Raw genomic sequence first — 24,007 nt, 5'->3', positions numbered from 1 at the left:
AGAAGAAAGGGATTAAGACATTTTCTTATCCTTTAGTTATGATTTTTTGTGGTGTAGGGCTGATATTTATTTTTCTGAGATACAGGTATTTGGCAGTTCTGAAAGAACAGAACATTTCAACTTGTACACATAAATATAATAGCTTACAGTAATGGAATTAAATTTGTGAGTTGTTTGAAAGGGCAATAAGTTAAAAAAATTTTCATTTATCTTATAGGCAAGTTTTTTTAATGTTATACCTCCATACTGGTTTACACTTCATAAATGAAATAACATATGAATGGTTTTAGACATAATTACTGGTTTAATGTGTTTGCAGTGATTTGGCTTAATTTGATGTTCATGGGAATATTTTAATAATTTTTACATTTCTAATCCTAAATGTTAATGTTGAATAATGATACTGTTGATAATAGAGATAATATATCTTTCTTTACTGGTTTTCTACCCTTATAAAGATAATGTAACTAGTCGAGAAATGTGTACACTTATTAAATAAGAGTAAATAAATAGAATTTATCCTGTTTTCCTTCAGTTATCACATAAATCACGCACTGAGTAGTGCCTGGCTATGTAAATATGTTTATGTAGAAGAGTATACATTATTCCTTTTAATGGTTTAGGAATATCATATCATCCTGCCATGATGAAAAACTGGTTTAGTACTTTCTCCTTTCTAAAACTAGAATGTAAACAAGTTAATACTGTAAAGCTGCAGAGCATTTGTACCTGAGGGAAAATCTCTGCTTTAGAACTCTCAAAAGCAGAGAAAAGCCATATTTCCAAGTTTGCCTATATGAAGTAAAATATGACTGGAAATAGTTTTGACTTATTTTCTGAGGAGAGGAGAGCTTCAAAAAGCTTGTTGCATACACATATATTGCAAAACCAATTAACTTTTATAATATCTGCCTGGCCTTGTTTAAGTTAACATTCAGAATTTCTGTGTTGGTATATAGTGCTGTAGGAGACATACTTTTTAATGTATGCTTAGCTGGTCAAGCTACAGCACCAGTTCCCAGTGATTTATCTGGTTTATCATGTGCAAAATTGCCTTGTCTGGAGTACATTTTCAAACTGAGAGAATTAGCAAGAGTTAGTGTGGAATGGGACAGTTGGATTGGCAAGCCTGGAACAGCCGATTCACATCAGGGGCTGGTCAAAAGCAGACCACACTGTGACAGCCTCCTTAAAACTGCCCTGAATCAGATACATAAAGGAATGTCTTCACCTATCTGGTAGTGACAGCTGCAATAATAATAATAATAAGTAACGATCGTATGCTGTCTCTCCTGTAAAAATTGAATATGTTCCAATAGAGAATAGGAGTTGACAAGAGTCCTTTCTGTTCTGTATGTTTTTGATCAGCCATGGTACTAGACACAGACAGCTGAAGGATTGGTAGGTGCCACTCAGCTCAGTTCTTGTATGTGACTTGTTCAACAGTGTTTTGTCCTGAGAGACGGAACATGAAAAAAATGAAAAGGAATGTGTTTATATTAATTCTAAACTATATCAAATGAAATTACTTGGAACTGAAGTCTAGCAGTTTATGATAGCCTATTTTCTTCATTACTTTTTTTGTGGGAATTTTTTGTAAATCCTTTATAGAAGGAAGTAGTTTTTATGTAAATGATCCACTGGAAGCACAGTGACTTGACTTTGCAATTCTGGATCTTAAAACTCATTTGGAATTAGTTTCTATAAAAGTGCTTGTGTCACAAATTATTGGACATATTAGAAACTGAACAACACCAAATTTTCAAGTATGTTCAGAAAGTTCCAAATTTAGCTACTTCATTTATTTAAAAAACTTTAATTTACATATGGTAATTGCTGCTTTCCAAATTATTTTTTTTTTCTTTTAAAGTCAATACAACTTTGTGTTTAGAATCTAATTCTACCTATAATGCATACAATTTTTAAGCACAGAATCCTGGAATTGTGCTTATAACTTCATATGCATTATTTGTATAGCAATATAACTGACAAACCATGTCTCCTTTTATTAGGAATATAGTTTTTTTAAAGAACCAGCACATGAGAAGAATTATCAGTATGTGGAAGGTGCTGATGCTGAGATTTCTGGCCAATCCCAGAACCTTTATGATTCTACAGAAAAGAAAGTGAAAAGTTCTGCAGCAGGGAGAAGATCCACTAGCAAGAAGTTACAACCAACTATGCAGTGGAAAAATACTGGGCTTTCTGCTTCCCAAAGATAAGTAGTTATCTTTATAATTGAATTTTCTATAGATCTCTCTAAACTGTGCTAATGGTTGGACTGCATGTTGCAGTCTGCATTATTGTTTTAGGAGCAATGAAACAAAACTTACTACATCTTAATTTCGAAGAAGAGAGTTCTCACATTTTTTCTGTTATGCAACAACTTTGATGTTACATCATTTCCGCAGCAAGGCAGGGAAATGTCTTGCAATTCTATGCAGTACTGGTTTATCATCATATTTTTGGTGTTAAATGCCTTTTAAAGCAAGACAGAGTAGAAAAACGTAATCTAAACCACACTTTCATGATGGAAAATCAGAATGACTCTTACTTGTTGCTACCAATTTTTAATGATTTCATATTATACGAGCCACTTTTCTATCTCTACTTAGGAACAATATTCACTAATGAGATTATCTCAAATCTTGAACACCCAAAATAGAGTATACATATATTGGATATTGTTGGATTTTTCTTCTGAAATCAGAATTCTGTTTTGATTTAATGTTTCCTGAGTTCATGTTACTAGAGGAAGAAGAATATCTGAAGAAAAACCTTTGATTGCCATCCTACAAAAAATAGTATCTTCTCAAGTCTTCCAATTTGATGTTGCAAGAAACATTTTAAGAGATTTAGGATTTGACCTACAGTCATCAATTAAAAAAAATGGTTTCCCAGGGGAAGAGCTAACCTTTTTCCCCAGTCTGTTAAAGTCTAGATGTAGTGAAATGGGCTGTAATCATGAGTAGTATTCTCTTTTATTGTTGTGACTGTGATAGGCTGACCAGTCCAGGCTTGAAAAGACATTTTGCTTTCATAATATTGTGAGTTAGGGACAAAAAAGCACCAGTTATTGTACTCAACTAGGCCTAGGAATCTTTTGGAATATAAGGAAAGCAAGATATATTGTATTCAGCATGATCAAAGCTATGGAACATGTCAGTGTGTGGAAGAACAAGGCAGACTAGAACTCTCTTGCCTGGAAAATAATGACTAGAGGAGAAGAAAGATACAGAAAATCATGTCTAGAGATGATAAACAGGGAACATTTAGTCACTGTCTGTTCTAGGACAAGAATAAAGGGCGTCAAATGAAAATGAGCCAGTGAGATCAGTTCAGAACAGAGAGAGAGACTTCTTCATACACCACATAGCTAAGCACTCAAAGTCTTTGCCAGAGGATAGTAAATTCATTTGTTTATATGAGTACAAAAAGCAACAAGGCACATTCATTGAACAAGAATCCATCCAAAACTGTTAATGCATGGACAATCAGGAGTTCTCTGAGTCGCAATCTGCTGAAGAATGTTCTGGAAAAAATGATTTCTGATTTTTTTTTTTTATTTATTTTTTTTTTAAATAAACCCAAATCTAGTGACAAGGCTTCAAAAAAAGATACTGAAGAAGAAGGGAGAAGTAGTACTGTATCTTTGAAAATGAAAAAGAAATCCAGTGCTAGTTCTAAATCTCCTAAAATTAATCGAGCCCCAGCAAGGTATGGGTTACTTATTTTTCTTTCTTCATTTTTAAAAAAAATTTGTTTTCCTTATCTGCAGTAATTATCACCATACTTACTGTACAGTAATGTCAGTTGTGTTTTTCTAATTCTTTTATTAGGCACTGTTGTAATACCTGTTTGAAATGTGCTTGTCCCTATTAGCTTCTAGCTGTTTAAAATTGGTGATTCTGTTTATTTATTTTTAGTAAAACATCAAGCAGTTTAGAAGATGTTAGTGACAGTTCCTCAGATACTGAGGAGGATGAACAGCCTATACGTCGTCAGGAAGGAACCACTGATTTATCACCTGAATACTGGGGAATTCAGAAACTTTCAAAATATGTAAAGGTAATTAAGAAGTGTTGATAAATTTTATAAAAAATAAAAAAGATACAGTTGAGGGCACAGCTCCTCATCCTTTCCACCTTCCATATATTTTAGAATAGCCCTGCTATGCAGTATGTTCAAATCCTGGAACTGTGGACTTTCCTATCATGCACTTTTTTTTTTTCATCTGCTATTTTTGGCTTATATAGACCTTTAGATTAAACCATCTGTTCAGTGTTATTTAAAACTTAAGATGGTATAATCTCTTTATTAATTATTGGGTTTCTGTTTTGCTTTTTGTATGAAATGTTCCAAGATATTTCTTTATGTGGATAATAACTTTCAAGAGTTTTTATTAAAACTGAATAGTTGCCTAAAGTCTTTCATCAACTATGATTAATGCATGACTGAAGTAATTCTAACATGGTCTTGTGTCTGGATAGATGCTTTAGTGGACAAGAAAATGTATGATAAACAGGCATCCTCTAAAACAAATGAAAAAGAAAGGTTTTTACGCAGACTTGGTGAAAATCTTTTGGAACCTATAAATATACACAGTTAAAATCCTGAATATGTCTGAAACACATCAAAACCCCAGCAACCCTCTACTATTCTGGAAAACTCTAATTATATTTTTCCCTCAGGAGAAATTCCTTTACAAGTTTGTACTGGAATTTATGTTCTGTTAAGTTACTAATAAAAGCGCTGGCTTGTTTATTTTTTTGAGTACAGAGCACACACATCCGACTGATAAAATGATGGTGCTGCCATTTGGTAAAGCAAAAAAAGTGTAAGTCCTATGAGGAGCAGCTGAGGGAGCTGAGGGTGTTTAGCCTGGAGAAAAGGAGGCTCAGGGGAGACCTCATCACTCTCTACAACCTGCCTGAAAGGAGGTTGTAGCCAGGTTGGTCTCTTTTCCCAGGCAACTGGAGACAGGATGACAGGACATAGCCTCAAGCTGTGCCAGGGGAGGTTCAGGCTGGGCATCAGGAATATTTCTTTCACTAAAAGGGTTGTTAATTGATTCAATGGGCTGCCCAGGGAAGAGGTGAAGTCACCATCTGTAGAGGTATTCAGGAAATAATGGATGTGGCACTTCGTGCCATGGTTTAGTTGACATGGTGGTGTTCAGTCACAGGTTGGACTCGATGATCTTGGAGATCTTTTCCAACCTCAATGATTTTATGGTTCTACAATTAAACATTTGTGAGGAATAAGCAAAGCTTTGGCTCTTTCCAGTCCTTTGACCATTGTAGAAGAGTAACTCAGTCTTTTAAACTGTATTCAGAGTAGTCACACTGCTTGTTCTCAGTTCGTGTACGTGGAACCTTGCTAGTGGTTGTAGCCAGAGAGATACAGACAAAAATGGATAATACAAATCTCTCTGCAATTATCTTTTCTAGGTTGGACCTCTATATTTTTGTCATTTTGGCTGTGGTAAATGTGGTAAACTTTGCAAATGGAATCTGGTGTAACTTTGAGCATGTAACTTGCTCAGCTATTCCTAATGCTGAACACACAATGTATAGATTTTGCATGAATCTTCCTATTTGCATGGAATTACAGTTCAAGATGCTGTTTTCAAATCTTTCAGTTTGCTAATAACTTGCTTTGGTCTATGTATGAAACATCTCTTTTTGCCTTTCTGAGAGCTCAGAGAAACAACTATGCTGCTTTTTATTAAACACCTAAGGTCCTCCTAGAGAGGAGATTTGAAATTAATTACTGTTGATGAACTCACAGTAATCTTTTCTTTGGCCCATTTATGTACCACCCTCTTTACTGACAAGGCTCTTGTCTCCTGGTTACATAATTCTCAAACTCCCTTTCCTCTCTAGGTTCTTCATATAGTCATGTTTAGATTTTAGTATTGGACTTTATCCAGTATTGAAATTCATATCTACATTTGCATGAAACCATTTTGAATGAAGACTGATAATGGCAAATAGGAAAAAAAATTTTTCAAGCACCTCTCTTTTAGAAATTGGTATTTTTTTGTTCTAACTGTCAACAAGGAAAATTACATAATGTTTTGGAACTAGAAAAAGAAAGGGGAGCATTTCTGATCAAATTGCGAGTACCTGTCAAGAAGTTTATAATACAAAATTCCATAATATGAAAAATTTTTGTTCTGAAAATTCAGATGTATACTTGTTCATGTATCCATGCACACCCGAGTCGCCAAATAGGTCTTTAAATTAGGTATAAATTAAACAAAGTATTTGAAGATATACTTAAAATAATTCTGTGTTGATTCTTAGCTACGTAAAGCAAGAACTCCCTGGGGTCAGATAAAGCTGAAAAGAGATGCCTCAGTGCCATACCACAGACAGTGGTTGAAATGTTTTATTGATGGCGTGCTACTTTAGCTTGCACATGGAATTCGTTTTAATTCAAGTATAAATACTGCACTTCTGGCCAGACTTAGGAGATTTTTTGGCATTCTTGTTGTTCATGTAGGCAAGTGTTCATGACAGATGCAACATAAGAGAAAATAAATTTATGACTGTGTTATTTAAATATCTACAAGCCTATTTATATAGAAGCACAAATTTCAGAGGGCTTATGTGTCTTCAAAGGTTGTATATATTGTTTGCACATCTGAAAAAATGAATAAAATGCCTTAAATGATAGGTGTTTGAGATACCAAGAAGATATAATAATTTGTAGATGCAACCATTTTTTAATGTCTGCTAAAGTAAATGTGTATCACAATTCAGCAAGACTCTATAAAGATGAATTTGCAGAGAAAAAACCTGAAAGATACCTAGTTTTTATACCAATGTTAGATTCTCATTAAATGTTAAAAAGGCAATCACTTTTTGTATAAAGCAAACTTGCTAGATCCTTTGAGTTATGCCTGTAGGCTCTGTACTTGTATACCTCTTCATGGAGAGAAAATTCCAGCGCAGGGGAAATTCCCTTCTGACTTTTTGCCCTTCTCCACTCCCCTTCCTTTCTGGGAAAGAGTATCCATGTTGGACTTGTTCCGCTGGGAAGCAGCTGCTTCTGTGGTCTGGCTCCTTGTCCTACCTTCAAGCTTCCCAGGGCTGTGAAACAGAAGACAGAACATGTGTGTTCTCTCCATGTCTCCCCATTGACTTAGCAGCGAGCAGCGAAGATAGATCAGCGAGCTTGGTGATGACCTTGTGTTAGGTATCTTTTAGGGCCAGAGTAGATGAAGCTGGAATGAAGTGCTCTGTTGCTGTTTGTAACAGTGTGATTCATCCAGAAGCACCTACTTCAGATTTGACATTAAATTTGACATTAAATTTGTGCTTCTAAAGTATTGGATTTCTAGAGGAAATTTTAAGAAATTTTAAGAAAAATTTTAGGAATAGGATGAAGGGATCATCTTTTTCAATTATCGTTTTACTAGAAACAGGGAACATCAGGTAGAAATGCAGAATCTTCTTTGTGGAGTCACTGAAAAAAAAGAAAGAAAAAGGGTGAGAGCTGGGTTTTGTGCTGCACGCGGTTGAGCACTGGCTATTGTCAGTTTTTGAGATAAAACTGAGATGTTGAGAGGTGAATTGAGGCTGGTGACTGTGCCAGTAATAACTCCAATTTCTAGAATAAGTCTGTAATCCGTTAAGCCCTTGTGCTGCTTGATCTTGGTTCCCTGTAAGGGTGTGATTTATGTGTACACCTATGCCAGGGTTAGCTCTGGATAGAGTTCTGCAGGACCATGGCAGTTAGAGAATTCATCCTTCAGTTTCTTATGTGGAAAGTCGTTCTACTTTTGGCTATATTTCAGGGATATCCTGGTGAAACCAGTCAAAACTCACACTTCACGTAAAATATCCATTAATTTCATATCTATTTGTAATTACTCCAGTGCAAAAGACCTCATTCCCAGAACAGCATTTTGTTTCTTTTCTACTTCAGAATCATAGGTGGACAAATCTGATGTCTCTTCCCAGCTGTTTACATCCTGTGCCAGGTCCAGGAGCTGGGGAAATGCTATGGCACTTCACAGGAGCCATAGAGGATGTGTCCTGACTGTGGCATTGAGCACCAGCTCCCAGGTGCCCATGTGCCCTGGTGCTGCATAGCAGTGGATGGCTGGAAACGAAGGACATCTGTCACATGACTCAATGAAATCTCATTCACTGGGCAAGGAAAAGGTACAAAACCTGCAGGATACACTGGGTGTATTCAGGGCTGCTCCACAGCTGAATTTTGGCAGAACCTTTGGAAGGCTGCTGTGTTCAAGCAAAATTTTTGTAGCTGGCAGGAGGCCCCTCTGTAGTGGGCTTACATAAAGATGTCAAACAGACCAGGGAGGCAAGAATGTACAGGAATATTCCTTCTGGCCTTTGCCTCTTTCCTTTTCTTTCTCTCCATTCTTTCTTTCTTCTCTCGTTTTTCTCTCTTTTCACTGCATTGCAGTGATTGTTGGGTGGACAAGACCTGCTGCCCATCACTTCTGCTTCCCCTTTACAGTATGGGCAGACCTGAGCCAGGAGGATGTAGTGTGGCCTCTGCTCCACAGGCACAGTTTATTTTCTCTTCTCGGAAAGCTCAAATTTATCAGTTAGCAACATGCAACTGTGTATTGGTTTGCAGGAAGGAGTGGTGGGTCCTACATTCTTGGGGAAGAAAGGTGCAGATTAAAAGTGCAGAAAGTCAAATAGGAAGTGAAATGATGCAGGGAGTCTCTGCCAGGAGCTAAGAGGATCTCAAATCAGAGGTTCTTGTAGATATTGTTGATAAACTGTATGGGGTAGTTTTATTTCCCAGGAAAAAACATGGAAACATCTGGAAGTTGGGATTAAGGGACTTGGGGCAAACCAGGGTACAGGAAATCCATGTATGCCTGAAGTTCAGGAATGTGGACAAGGAGGGTCTAAACTATTACAGTAACAGGGAGCATACTTTGGAACATGTGAGGACCAAATCTTAAACTGTAGTTGGATGTGTGTGGGGAGTTATTTTGCGCTCTCTATGCAAGGCTTGCAGTGTGATTTTTCTGCATCGAGGGGAAGAAGCAGGAGGCAGTCAATAACTGCTTGCACACTTCCCTACTATGCCTTAATATAATGTGAGTCACAGTTGATGTCTAAGATGAGACTTGTCATACTTGAGGTGTAAGGTTTTAGATACCTGAAAAATAAATATCTTCCACATAAAATTTTGTGATAGAAAACATCCAGCCTTTCAAAAAAATTATTACTTTCTTGTGCAAATGAAAATTGTATGGTTTAGCAGGTCATGTATACAGCAACGCTTTTATAGGAACTGGTTATGTATTTATGGCGCTTGTGAAGATGTTGATGCAGCTTGTAGATTTTTCTCAAAATTTGTATGAAATAGAAGATAGACACAGTATTTTTGACTGCTTCGTGGAAAAGTATAGCGTTCTTAAGTTATAATGGTAGTGGAAATATTCTGTATTGTTAAAGTTACACTAACTCATAAAAATTTAAATCATCTTCATGAGCAATGGGTTAAGAAATCAATTGTATTTTGGGAGTAGTAGAAAAGTAATTCTATTTTATTCTAAAATGCAGAACCTCAAAAAAAGACATGAACATCCCAGCTTTAAGAATAAAATGGGTCTTCCAATACTAATTCTTTAAAGTGAAACTACACTTTGAAAGTAATTTCAAATTTAGTAAGACAAGAAAAAAATAGTGCTAGTCTTACAATGTACCTACTGAAGTACCAAACATTTGTTTGCTTATTTTGCACATTGTAATAGTGCTCAAAATTTTTTTGATAGTCATAGAAAAAAAATCTCTGGTGTTTATGGATGTTCCTGAATAGAAAACTGCATAGAGAACTGCAAGTACAAAGTCTGTAGTCTTGAAATCTGGCCCTATATGTGTAATAGATGCAAATGTCAGAATCTAATAGCAGGAGTAAAAGTACCTAATCTGTGTAGAACATACATTGTACATCATGCTGTTTTTTCCACAACATGTGGATAAGAGCATGTTTTTCTGTATAATATCATATTAGCCAGACTTGCATGAGGTTGTATTTTAGTTGTTAAATACAAAATAAGCACATATAAGTGCATATAAAATATTTTTATATGTAAAATACTTTTGACACTGTGTAATGCCTTTTTTTCAGGACTGACCAACTTTGCAGGTAGTTTACCTGATCTTTTTAGTAGAATGTCTAACAATAAATCTTTCCCCTTCCATGATGAAAGTATATGGTGGAGTAAATTGAAGGTTATTCAAATGAAAATAAGTTTTCCTGTAGTTTGGCTAAGTGGTAGACTGTTATTTTTCAGAAAATACCAAATGTATCTGACAGAATCATGTGCCACCTGCTAGTGTTTCTGGGCACATGTTAGGCTAACCTGTCAGCCTTGGCAAACCTGCCAGCCTTCATATCACTCTCTTCTCTACTGTTCATGAATGTCTCTTGCTCTCATCTTCCAGTATTAGCCAAGATTTTATTTTAAAATTCAGTAAAGAATGTGATTACTGAAAAAAAAGGAAATAAAAATATAGGAAAACTGCATATTATAGTTAAGGTATGTATTTTCTAACAACCTAGATTGTGCTGATCAGGAAAAAGAAATACTTTTATGATAAATTTACTAGGTAGGAAATATTGGCAAATGGTGAACTCTCAAATTATTATTATAATTGGCAACTCTGAAGCACTCGAATAGCTCTCTCCTCAAAATACTGTACAAACAATCATTCCTCATCACAAGAGACATATAAAATTCATAACAGCCAATTGAATTTTGACCATTAACACCAACTCCGATGAATTTCTGTGTAGTTGAGGTTTAATTAATGTTGAGAGGATCACACATTCCTAAGAGTTTCATAGCTGATGAGATGAAAGACAATTTAGAAATAAAAGGGAAAGAAAGCAAACAAAAAGTGGAATTCAATAAAAGATGAGAAAGAAGAGATGGTATGTCAAACATTAAGGACTGAGGAAAAGAATGTAAAATAACTGATGTTTGATTCTTTTCTTTCTGCAGGATTGTATTCTATTGTAAAAGCAGGTAATTAAATTAATGAACTATGGTTTTGACACTGTAACTATAGTACCTTTAAAATAATAGTAAATTGCCGGAGCTGTCTGAATGTGACTTCAGGCTTTATATTCACAAAGTAGATAATCAAATCATTTATCTTTCCTAAAGAATTAGAACAGAATTGTGTCTGAAAACTACAAAGACTTTTAATTAGACAGAACAATATTCTTAATTGTTTTTAGGTGTTCCACATTGACTAGGCTCAATTTAATCACAGCTCACTATACACACAGTTATTTCAGAGGCAAGCCTGTGCTTCAGCCATGTCTTCATCTATATTTGTTTTTCCTATTCTCTCACTAAGCCCTGTTTTTGTTTTATTCCTCCAGAGGACACCTGTCTCTTAGTTTTTCATAAAATATTGCTATCATTTTGTTTTTCTTGCAAAATCTTTTTTTTGCTAGTTTAAAATGTCTTTTCTGTTTCAACGGTGTGTGAGCTCTCCAGTAGTCTGTAGAGGCACAGGTCCTTCCTAGTTCAACCTTATTAAATTTTCTCCTCAGATTCACTTCCACTGGTTTCCCAAATCAGTTGGATACATAAAATTAAAATAGCTGTTATAACATTAAGGCTTTTATCCTCTTTGTGAGCCAAGTACTAGGCAAAATCAAAATTGCTTAGGCAGGTCTGACACTGTCACACAAGGTCAATAGTACATCTGTATTATGGACAGCATATGTCTCATCTCAAAGTCTCCAGTCAGGGTTTACAATGTTAAATTCAGTGTTAAAATACTGGTAACAATAGTGCTGTTTGTGTAGGATTTTTTCTTTTTAAAATTTAATCCTAGACCCTTTTCTCATTCAATTCTATTTCCTTCTAATTTTAGCGTGTTCTTTTTAAAAACATATATGCTTTATTTTCCTCAGATGAAGTGTCTTCACAAAATTGTCCAGATGCAACTGGGGAAGAAATACACTCCTAAACTGAAACTTTCACAAAAAAGTAGAAGATAAACTTGCACTGTTAGAGATATAATATATTACCTTGGCCAGGTTTTCTGTGGTTTTGGGGTCACCATTTCACTTCCTTCCAAGTTTGAGGTTTGAGAAGTTACTAGGAAATCTATTATTCCTAGTCCAGGGAAGTAAAAGTTCATATGTTTGCACATGAACTGTTAGAGTCTTGCCTTCTCTATAGTAGAATCCAATTACTATGAATCAGAAAAGGAAAGCTAAGGGAATGGATACATTTCTTGGAAGAGTTTTCAAGACAGAATCAACGGTTGCCTAACAAAACCTGGTTTGTGCAGAAAATAATAGACTTATTCTTTTGTTTGGAAACTCTTTTCAATTTCCTAAAATACGACAATTTATATTCACTGTATCTGGGTCATGACATATATGTCACTTCTGCCACTGTGTAGGGTCAGGGTCAAGGTATTAATCTGCAATTAAAACTACAGCTTCTGTGCATTGTTGTAGTCCAATGTGAATGTTTTGGATTTTGAGACTTTATGATGCCTGTGATTTTCCACTGGCTTTACTTATATTAATCTGTATGGTTTACATACTGCCAGGCTGTAGCTAAAGAACGCCAGAAGATTCAGGAAGTGGGTCAGGGAATTATTCCATAACTCAGTTATACTTGTCCATAACTCATGTCTTAACAAGTTGCAGCTTGTATGTTTTATAAACTAAAATGAAATATTGGAACTAATATATAAACCATAACAAAACTCAGAGTGTTTAGAGATTCACTAGCATAGAAAAACTGCCTTGCTGAAGCATATTATTCATGTTGTACTGTGATACTCAGTCTTTCATGATGCTTTATCAAAATTTATTTAAATTTTGAATTATTTTCCAGCAGAAAATTACAAAAGGGTCTGTGATTTTAGAGAGTCAAGTTTAACAGAAAATATAAAACTGACAAAGTATTAAACTAAGAATTCTGTTTCATACTTTACTATTGATTTTGGATTCCTCATTTTATAAAAATGACAATATTTTAATAATATTTTAGGCTGGGATTCCACTTAAACAATGTTTTTGTTCTAGAAGTTTTTCATTCCATTAATGAATTTTAATTGAAAATTTTCTGGTATAACCATATCATTTGACCTACTGTCTTTTGGATATCACATTATGCTATTTTGTTTGTTCACTATTTTCTAAAAATATGTTGACTTGGTACATTTGGTCTTAGTTTTGTCAAGTATATTGTAATTGCCATTCTGATTATATATACTCATAATCAAAACTAGGTGCGGTTATACAGAAGAATGACAAAACTGCCCACAAACAGCAATTTTCTTTCTTGTTATTCAGTCACGGACATGCTATCACAGACAGGCACATTATTCTATCTATCTGGGAATTACTTAATACAGTAAATAAAATAAACTTTTACTCTGGAAAAATAAATTTCAGAATTAGGTCTAAACAAAAAAACCTCATTCTTGACATTGCCATGCAAAGTAAAATTTTATTTCATTTTCTGGTTGCAGTCAGTCTTCTTCACTCTAAGTCGTAATACAGATAAAATAAATTAATTTAAATCCCCTTCAAATAGGTACCATATTTGTAGAGATGTTTGTGAGCCAAAAACTATATAATTGTCTTTTTATTTAATCTTACTTTCTCTCAAGAAACTGAAATGCACTGTAATTTTATTGTAATGTTTATGTATTTCCATGCATGGAGGTTCATTTTACTACAAATTGAGCAACAAATTTGGAATAATCTTCTTTACAATCTTGTTAGTACTTTTATTACTTGTACTCCAATAATGCCTTTAGGTTTCAGTTGAAAGAGGGGAAGAGAGAGACTGGGAAAAGGCACCTGGTCAGTAGCAGGAAGCAATTTTGACTCAAAGATCATTGGTATCCTGAGTCCAGGTATAAGTGGTGCCTTTTTCTTAAAACTGTCCTTTCCCTAGTGGCAATTGTGACAATTCTGAACTCTGATACAGATCTCTGCTGTAGGTCACCCAAAGTGGCCTAATTATGCCACTTATGATGTCAGAGGGTTCAAGCAGAAGGAACAGGGAGGGTAGGAGTGCCATACAGTGGACTGTACTGGGTTAGATACCCTGCAGTCTCCTGCACAGCTCCTGTGCAGTCTCAACTGCCTGTAGAGCTAATGCTTCTGCCTGCTGGCAGATCATCTGCAAAAAAACTTTAATGGTGTTTGCCCCTTCCAGAGACGACTCTAGAGGAAATTTTGTATCTTTCTTTCCTAGCCCGCTGAACTGAGTTCATCATTTCAACACTTAAAAATTTGTATTGACTGGGAAGGGTTTAGTTGGGGTGGGACATGGGCTATTGAAATCTTAAGCCTGTCTATTTTACTATCTATTCTCTGTATTTAATCATATTATCTATTATGGGTCAATCCTCTTTTTAAAGGAAATATCAAAAACATTTAATATTTACAAAATTTAATGGTAGTAAAAGTTCACAAAAAATAAACAACAGAAGATAGGACTAGAGCAGAATGTAGGAGGTCATTGACTCCGTCTGCTTGCCTCCGAAACAGCATCAATTCTTTGTGTGTCTTCTGGACAAATATCTCTCTATCTTTTCTTTCATGTTGTGGAGATTTTGTAAGTGCTGCAAGCAATATGTTCAAAAATTCAAATATCCTTACCTTTATTTATTTATTTATTTATTTGCCTAGCATAGATCAGCCCTGATGCCATTTAACCCAATTATTTCTTGTCTTACTCACTCTGGATCTGGTGAACAGATGATTGCCATTGTAGCTGTCCTTTAAACCACCTCCTTATGCTCTACCTCAGAGTAAACTGCTCCAGTTCCTTCCATTTTTCTGTGAAGATCGTACTTTTGAGATATTTTGATGTCCTCTGGTCTTTATCAACTTTATCAGTATCTTTTTTGAAGTGTGATACCTAGAATGAATACAGCACTTAAACTTAATCAGTGCCAAACCAAAGAAGGATGATTTCTTGTATCTTACAAATCTGGTTGTAAGTCTCTCTGTAAAGTTTGCTTTTTTTGTTTGGCAACACTGTGATATTGGTAGATTATATTGTGTTCCATTGATAACAACAGATTTTTATCTACAGTTCTGCAAGCTTATCATGGCATCAGCCAATTCTCTCAGCACCAAAGAGCAGAATTCATTAAGCTCATCTAGTGTGAAAACATCTAAGTTATCTAAGTACTTACTGACTAGTTAATTATGTCCTTAGCATAGGCAGTGTTCACTGTGCCATCACTGACATTAAGTAAGCATTAGTAGAAAACAGTAAAGGTTAGTGAATAAAAAAGACCCCTTAATGCTTTTAGCTTTCTTAGTTTCATTTGTTGAAAGCTTGCCATTGACTAACAGGTTTTTTCCCCCTTGATTATTACAGAAGTATCAAACAAAATGATGGTTTGAACTTGTGTGTTCCTTGGTAGCTGTATTTTAGTTTGTGTCCTTATTTGCTTGTGTTTTTCTTTTATTTTCATTCTTATTTGATTGTCAGTAGTTCTGTAATTGTCATTTGCAAGCTCTGAGTATCATAACAGAGACATTACACATACATTGCACAGAAGATGTTTTACTGATAGTGTAATGGTGATACTGGTTTATTTTCGTTTAATTTATGGATATATATGTTATACCAATATCTAGGAAGAGAGGCACATTTTTAACTAAGTCTGTGTTTAATTTCAAGCCTTAAAATTGATTGTTGATCTGCCAGTAGAGTCTGTTTGCATCCAACATATCAGATTTCAAATGGTATAACAACATGATGCGGATTTTATGTCATTTTAATGGAGAGGTAACTATTTCCATGCATGTTAAAATCTATCTGTAACTACTGCAGTACTTACTGTAATGATAACTTCAAGAAACAAAAAAAGAATTGTTGAAATCGTCACTAATATTTCTTATTTTGTGGAACTGATACTTCAGCACATATGAGAAATATTTTATTGTGGTTTTATATTAAAAACACTTTAAGTGGTGTGTTTGTTTTTGAAGCCGAAAAAATAAAATGCATATATATGTATTTTCTATATAGTTCTATTTTTTATTTAGTATAAGAAAAATAAAAGTTGTTTATTTTTTAAAAATATGGTCTATATTAAATGTCATATGCCAACTATTATACATGTAAGATAAGGGAATTATGGATTATTATGTTAGGTATAAGTGGAGTTTCACTGTAAGAGAAGCAGTCTGCAAAAGAAGAGACATCACTTTTCAGGTTAGTGATATACTTCTGCATTTATGTAAAATAATAAAAAGATGAGTTTTCTCTTAAAACACCTGCTGCAAAGTTTTTATTATACAAAGCAAAGTAAATAACAAAGCCTAAGATATATGAAAAGACCATAAATTTCATAAAAGGAGAGCTGTTAGTTTTTTTGAGCTGTAGGATATTCAATACAGTCTTTTAATCATATCATATGGATTTTTTAAAAAATAATTTAGTTTTGTTTGTGTGGATAAACTGATTTCCCTGTGAAAACATTTGAGAAATTCTTACACTATTTCATACCCTGGGACATATTTTCAAAGTAGATGAAAATATGTTATTAAAGCAAGACACATTTCATTCTTCTGAAGTCAAGATGATAACGAGGATTAAAAAAAGATAAAAAAGTTGCGGGCATCTTTCTTTAGCACACTATATGCTACAGATGTTTAAAAATTACCTTTATATTTAAATATTTTTTGTGGGAAAATTCTGTGTATGTCTATTGCTATGAGATATTTAAGTAAAAATTATGAAGTACTATCAGCATACACTTTGTTGATTAGCAGAATTGTTTTGTCTGATGTGAGTTACTGGTCTCAAATTTTATGAAGTAGTTCTTACATTCTTTTTGGATTTTCTCACTTGTGATTCCTACTACATTTATCCTAACTGTAAGAAGAGCATGTTGAATTTAAATACTTTTTTTACTGTATTTGTCTTACTGTTTTTGTTTCCTTTTAAGTAATATGCTGCAAAAGTTTTAGTTTTGCTAGATCTACTTGTTTCATATTAGCAAACTTTACTCAGTTTTTCAATGTTCTGTATTTCATTATGATGTGCACAACTGAAAGGGGTTGGCTAAAAGTCCTTTACAGATTAAAAACTGTCATTTAGAAGAGATGGGCTTGGGCAGCACAGTTCAGGTCTGGATGGGATCCAAAGCTTCCCTAGAATTGAGAGGCATGCAGAAGGTGGACACTGTAATTTGATTTACTAGGTATTCCAAATTGTAACTTCCACAGTTGGCATTGTTCATGTGCTTCAGCTTCTGTTGCAGCTACATGGTAGCTCAACCCTCCTAATTTCCATTCGGCTTGGTCCATCCCTGATTTTGTTAACACTAAACCTATATTTTAGGTTCAAAAGAATCCATTGTCATATGGTTTAACTCTCTGTGTTGTGTTCTTTGATCTTTTCCTTGCTTTAAGTCTAGTAGCAGTGACTGAAATAGAGTTTATTGTTTAGAAAATCTTCCAATCTTGACTGAAAAATTTCCACTGATGGAAAACTTATCATCACTCCTAAATAATTTCTTCCAAAGGATAATTAACCACACAATGGAAAACTTGCACTTTACTCCTCATCTAAGTTTTAGTACCTTTAACTTCAAATCATCAAACCTCTGTGCTAGACTGTAGAGCTCTCTGTGATCACGTTCCTATTCATAATAGATTTATTTAGTCACTATGAATGATTCATATCTTAATTTACTTTTTAATAAACTAAATAATATTCCTCATGCCTCTCTTAATGCAACTATTTTCCAGGCTTGCAATAATTTGAATTTTTCTTTTCTGAATCATCTCCAACTCTTCGCTTTCCTTCTAGAACAGTAAAAAGGAAAATTAGACACAGAATTTCAGTGGTAATTGCACAAGAGCCTAAGTGCCTAAAAAGAGAGAATAAGTATGTTCCTATGCAGTTCTTCCAATTATATATCCCAAAATTCATCCTTCTAATCAAATATTACACTGTAATCTCAAATTCATATCCAACATCCCTAGTCTTTTTTATATACTCTGTTTCCAAAACAGAACTCTGTTTTCATTATTTGTATGACCTTCAAACCCCCCTGTATTGGGCAGATCAAAAGACAATGTATCCCAATAACCTGACAGCAACAGGAAGGGAGACACAATGATCAGGATGGAAGTTTTCTGTGGTTAAAGTTCATCTTCTGCATTCTGATGTCCTGACTTCTGATTTTCACAAATGTGGGAAACTTGACTGTATAACCTATAGTAGTGTGAAACACTGTTCTTATTGTAGTTCATCAAGGCGGAAGAAACCCAGTACCACAAAAGATTGCCCAGGGCGAAGTAAGAATGGGGCAAACACAACTTTCTAATACTCTCAAGCTGCCACTTGTTTTTAACTCGGGAGTTTGAAAATTGAATGACATATTTATGTTTTTACTGACCTTCAGTGAAAACTTTTAACTTTCACAGAATCATTTCACAACTACTTCCACTAGTCTATTACCTCATTTGAAGAACCAACTACCTTAACCCTATTATACCTCATTATGAAAGAAGATTATATCTGTATTAAAAGAAACATAGGACAGGCAACCCCTCTCTGTCCTATTCAAGGCCATCCCTAACACTGTCAACCTCTATGATATCCCTTCAGGCGTCCCTCTTTTAGACTAAAAAAATTTTGGATTGTCTTTGCTGCTCTTTTCTGAAAGTTTTCCAGTGCTATAGTAACCTTCCTGAAGGGGAAGCTGTAGAATTGCATAAAGTTTTTAAGTTGTATGTGAACTGTGGATTTATACTGTGGTATAGTGACGTTGTCTGTTCAATATTTTTTGCCAAATAAGTCCCAATATTCTGTTTATTTGTTTACTATCTCCCCCAGCCTCAAGCTATTATTTCTAATTTTTAATGGTCAGCTGAAAAACTATCATTTCATCAAAGGAGTTAGGATTGTTTTTTCTGATGTGCATAATTTCTCATTTTCTCATTTGCTGTTTTACTGCCCTCTTAGTCCTAGTAATTTTTTTAGCAGCTTGTCACAACAGGCCCTGAATTATAATATTGTCAACAAACTTTGTCACTTAACTAGTCCTTCCATTTCTCTGGGTGTTTACAAGTATGTTGAATCGCAGAACTTCAACATGGATCCATGGAACTCCACTAAATCACATCCCTTTATTGAACTGACTTTTTGCTCCTATCCTCAGTTTCCTATCCTTTAGTCATTCTTTCCAATCCAAATAATGATCTTTCCTATTATAATACAGTGGCTTAGTTTCTTTTCTTAGGTCTTTCCTTTTTTGACTTTGTCAAAATCCTTATGGAGTCCGCTTGGACATATCAACTGGATCACCATTGCCACAGCTTGGTGGCTTCTGTGAGAGGTTCTTTGTAGCTCTAAGTATATCATATTGTTGCAGGAATATTATATTCACTGACTGCTAATTCTGTTCTTTATTACAATCTACCAATTTGTCCAGCGCATATTTTTGACTAAAAGGCCTTGGATAACCTTTGAGCTGTTTCCCAAGTTGACATAACATTTGTTGTTTCACAGGACAGTAACAGGGCAGTTTGAAGTGTGCCACCTCTGCTGAGTCAACTATTATACCGTTTCCTTTATAACTCAGCTGAATATTATCTAATAGTGGCAATTTGTTATTGTTCATAAATGTCAGGGTTTTTTAATAAACACTTTCTACAGGGGCTTCAATCTTGGAAAAAAAGCCCTCTGAAGTGTCCACAATGGAAGATTCCTGTTGGAATCTCTGGAATACCAATGCAAAAATGCAGACAGGATCTCTGAAATGTCTGTATCTCCACTCTGTGTTCTTTTGCTATCTGCAAACACTTGTACAAAGCTCACAATACTTGACTGCCTAATTTACTGGTCCGTTCACAGAAAGCCATATTAGTCATTTGTCACCTAAGCTATTCATTCACTTGAATCTTTATGACATTTACAGACTTTATCAATAATTCCCTTTTTTTTCTATGTCTGTGTTTTTTAACACAATAGAATCAAAATACTCTAACATGTTTCTTCTTTAGTAGTGATTTTACTAGTATGAGTGGAAGTGGTTACATTTTATAATATGAGCACTTTACAGATTTGTTAATTATTTGCTTTATTTTAGGCAGGTGATCCAACGGCTACTGTAATCGCACTGTGTTCAATGAGAGATTTCAACATGGCTCAAGAATCGTGTCAGCTGGCTTTCAAAGACACGGGATGTCTTGAAGTGTTAATTAATTTACTTGATACAGAAGAAACTAACTGTCAGGTAAGCAGCTTTGTCAAAAAGATCTATGAATATGCCCTTTCTGTTAGAATATTTTTTCCATTTTCAAAGTTATAGAGTGTAAAGAAAATTGATTTCTTTCTTTACTCATTCCTCTATTTTCTTTTTTCTTCAGATTTTTGAGAAAGAAATCAATTTCTTTGACTTTCAGTTTCTTTCTTTTCTCCTGCTTAAATATAAAAGATAAGATGTTTTAGATAACCTAGCATTTTAAACAATGTTAATGTTTTTTATAATTAAATAATGTTTAACATCTTTTTTTTCCCCATTATTTAGACTGGTTCATTAAAAATCCTGAAGGAAATAAGTCAAAATATACTGATCAGACATGCAATTGCAGATCTTGGGGGCTTAGAGATCATGGTGAAAATACTGGACTCTCCAGATAAAGATCTAAAATGTTTGGCAGCTGAAACAATTGCTCATGTTGCTAGATTTAAACGAGCACGAAAGACAGTAAGGCAATATGGAGGAATCAGGAAATTGGTAAGCAGACATTAAAATTTGTACCCTTGTCATATGTGCATTTTTGTTAAAAAAATACATCATGTGTTGTATACGTGATTATTGTGGTAGTGTTTACCATAATTAAAAAGCAGTATAATATCAAACTTCCCTTTAGATATTAAAAAATGTGGATTTTTTTAGGTTGGGCTGTTGGAGTGTGTTTCAGTGGGAACACCATACCAAGCCAAAGATACTGAAATAGCACGCTGTGGTGCTTTGGCACTCTGGAGCTGCAGCAAAAGCACCAAAAACAAGAAAGCAATCCGTAAAGCTGGTGGCATTCCATTGTTAGCTACATGGCTCAAATGCTCAGATGCAAACATCTTAATCCCAGTAGTGGGAACACTACAAGAATGTGCCTCAGAGGTAAGTAAACACATATAGCTAAGTTATTTCTAAGCATTAAAACAATTGGCTACTAAAAGGAAGTATTACATTTTAATGTCACTTAAATCAGGGCAGTTATCCCATCAGGAAGTAGATGCTTTGTGTGATCAAAGTGTTTTTGAGAAGGTCACAGCTTGTAATGAAGTAAATGCCACGTATTTTTTATTTAAATGGCTGGGAGTAGAATGTGAACCATGGCAGATTTCACAGCTTTGAGTATATTCAGTTTTTAAATTCAAATACAAATATTTTTTACCGTGGCCATATATGTGATTACATGACTGAGACAGTTCTGTTTAATATCTTTATCAGTGATGGGGACAACGGGACCAAGGGCACCCTCAGTCAGTTTGCAGACAACACCAAGTAGGGTGGGAGTGTTGAACTGCTGGAGGGCAGGAAGGCTCTGCAGAGGGATCTGGACAGGCTGGATCCATGGGCTGAGGCCAATGGCATGGGGTTCAACAAGGCAAAATGCCGGGTCCTGCACTTGGGTCACAAGAACCCCAGGCAGCGCTACAGGCTGGGGGAACAGTTGCTGGAAAACTGCCTGGCAGAAAAGGACCTCAGGGTGCTGGTTGACAGTGGCTGAACATGAGCCAGATTGTGCCCAGGTGGCCAAGAAGGTCAGTGGCATCCTGGCCTGTATCAGCAATAGTGTGGCCAGCAGGACCAGGGCAGTGATCATCCCCTCTCGGCACTGCTGATGCTGCACCTCAAATCCTGTGTTCAGTTCTGGGCCCCTCACTTCAAGAGAGACACTGAGGTGCTGGAGTGAGTCCAGAGAAGGACAGCAGAGCTGGAGAAGGGTCTGGAGCACCAGTCTGATGAGGAGCGGCTGAGGGAGCTGGGGATGTTTAGCCTGGAGAAAAGGAGATTAGGAGGATCTGATAACTCCATCCAGCTACCTGAAAGGAGGTTGAAGCGACACAGGGATTGGTCTCTTCTCCCAGCTAACAAGCAATAGGACCAGAGAAAATGGCCTCAGATTGAATCAGGGGAGGTTTAGTTGGAGTATTAGGAAAAAATTTTTCACTGAAAGGGTTGTCAAGCATTGTAACAGGCTTCCCAGGGAAGTAGTTGAGTCACCATTCCTGGAGGTGTTCAAAAGACGTGTAGATGTGGCACTTAGGGACATGGTTTAGTGGTGGACTTGGCAGCGCTGGGTTAATGGTTGGACTCAAAGGTCTTGAAGGTCTTTTCCAACCTAAATTATTCTATTTTTTTATGATTCTATACCTCCATTTGTAGAATCATATTTGAAAGTAAGGTGTATTGCACTTCAGTGCAATAAAAATATAAAATATAAATTTAATATAAAACATATAAATACATTCTCTTGGAGAATTAGAGACATGGAAGACATGATTTTTCAAAAGATTTTACATTATTGAACACTTTAAAAATTTAGTTTCTTGAATTTAAAAATTAGTTTCTTTAATTACACAAATTTAGGCCTGTTGCATGAGACACAAACCTGGCAGGTTTCAGGTTAAATAAGTCTATATTGAGAAGGTGACGTTTTTGAGGGTTTCTTGTCTGGCCTAACTTGGAAAGAATACTAAATGCATCTCTTACAATGATGTTTCCCCTCTCTTAAACAATGATCCCCTGTTACAATGCCTGTTTTTCTAACCTTGTTCTAGGTGTAGATCTGTTGTTTTGGCTGCTGGTTATCAATGAAGTGGGTGGGTACTTCTTGATCCCATTCTGAAGCACCTTTTACTTTCTTGGCTCTGAGCAGGGAGTCTGGACACCTTTCAGAATATTCTGCATTCTCTTTAAGCCAAGTGGCTACACAGTAGGCATTGCAGCACCTGGTTTTACAGGTGATTGGAAGAGCACCGCAGAGAATTCCTGTATTTGCTTACCTTTGAGATCATGAGTAGTATTTTCAAGGCAATGATTACTTGTGCTTGTGACAAAGTGCAAGAATTCTCAATACCAAACCCTAGAATTCTAGCACTGTATTATTATTATTGTGACCTATTAACTATTAATATACTGGATTTAAAAGATGCAGTTTATCTTTTTAGCCAAGTTACAGGCTTGCAATAAAGACAGAGGGAATGATTGAGAACCTGGTGAAAAATTTGAGTAGTGAACATGAGGAGCTTCAGATGCATTGTGCAAGTGCCATATTTAAGGTAATTGTATTATAATCAGTAGATCAGAGCCAGGATTAGCCCCTTGTTTTCATGTTGTTGTCGGTTTTAATATTTCTTAATTTCACTATTTCTCTAATATGTAAGAAATTACTTTATAAAAATGTTGTGAATATTTTAACTGCATATTTAATATTGTAGTTAAGTTCCTACTTGCTCTTCTTTTGTGCAAGTCCTAAATTGCATAGGTAGCCAGTGGAGAGAATCCTCTTTGGATTTTTTATGTTTGTTTGCTCACAAAGTGGACAATGTGACAGTATAAGCACTGCTGCATATACAGTAGCAGTTTACTGTCAAACTCTCTTAGTGAGTTGTTAGCATATTCAGGTACTTTAATACAATATTTGTTTTCTTCTGTATTAGATTTTACTAGTTACAATGTAATACAGCTAGCTTTTGAAGACATAATTTTACACATTTTTGTATAACGTATATATTTAATTGTTTTGTATAGTGTGCAGAAGATAAACAAATACGTGACCTGGTTAGACAACATGGAGGTCTACAACCACTCTCTGTTCTGCTTGATAACTCTGAAAACAAGAAACTTCTGGCAGCTGTGACAGGAGCAATCTGGAAATGTGCTATCAGTATAGAAAACGTGTCAAAGTAACAATTTAATTTTACAAGCATTTATTACATGATTGTGTTTTGATTTTATGGGCCTCT

At 35.2% G+C, this 24,007-nt stretch overlaps 1 protein-coding gene across 3 annotated transcripts in view; it reads left to right on the top strand.

The window, feature by feature from the left end:
• Positions 1 to 24,007, top strand: part of ARMC4 (armadillo repeat containing 4) — a 79,885-nt gene that overhangs the window by 6,912 nt on the left and 48,966 nt on the right. For all 3 annotated transcript variants that reach the window (XM_027686953.1, XM_027686955.1, XM_027686954.1), the window contains exons 8-15: positions 2,013 to 2,218; positions 3,586 to 3,717; positions 3,927 to 4,068; positions 20,115 to 20,261; positions 20,556 to 20,765; positions 20,928 to 21,152; positions 23,210 to 23,320; positions 23,793 to 23,947. In XM_027686953.1, coding sequence (XP_027542754.1) covers positions 2,013 to 2,218; positions 3,586 to 3,717; positions 3,927 to 4,068; positions 20,115 to 20,261; positions 20,556 to 20,765; positions 20,928 to 21,152; positions 23,210 to 23,320; positions 23,793 to 23,947 — 1,328 coding nt within the window. The remainder of the gene's footprint in view (positions 1 to 2,012; positions 2,219 to 3,585; positions 3,718 to 3,926; positions 4,069 to 20,114; positions 20,262 to 20,555; positions 20,766 to 20,927; positions 21,153 to 23,209; positions 23,321 to 23,792; positions 23,948 to 24,007) is intronic.

Source organism: Neopelma chrysocephalum, unplaced genomic scaffold (genome assembly GCF_003984885.1).
Source record: "Neopelma chrysocephalum unplaced genomic scaffold, ASM398488v2 Primary Assembly neopelma1_72, whole genome shotgun sequence".
Lineage (NCBI taxonomy): Eukaryota > Metazoa > Chordata > Aves > Passeriformes > Pipridae > Neopelma > Neopelma chrysocephalum.
This window is presented reverse-complemented; position numbering and strand designations above follow the sequence as displayed.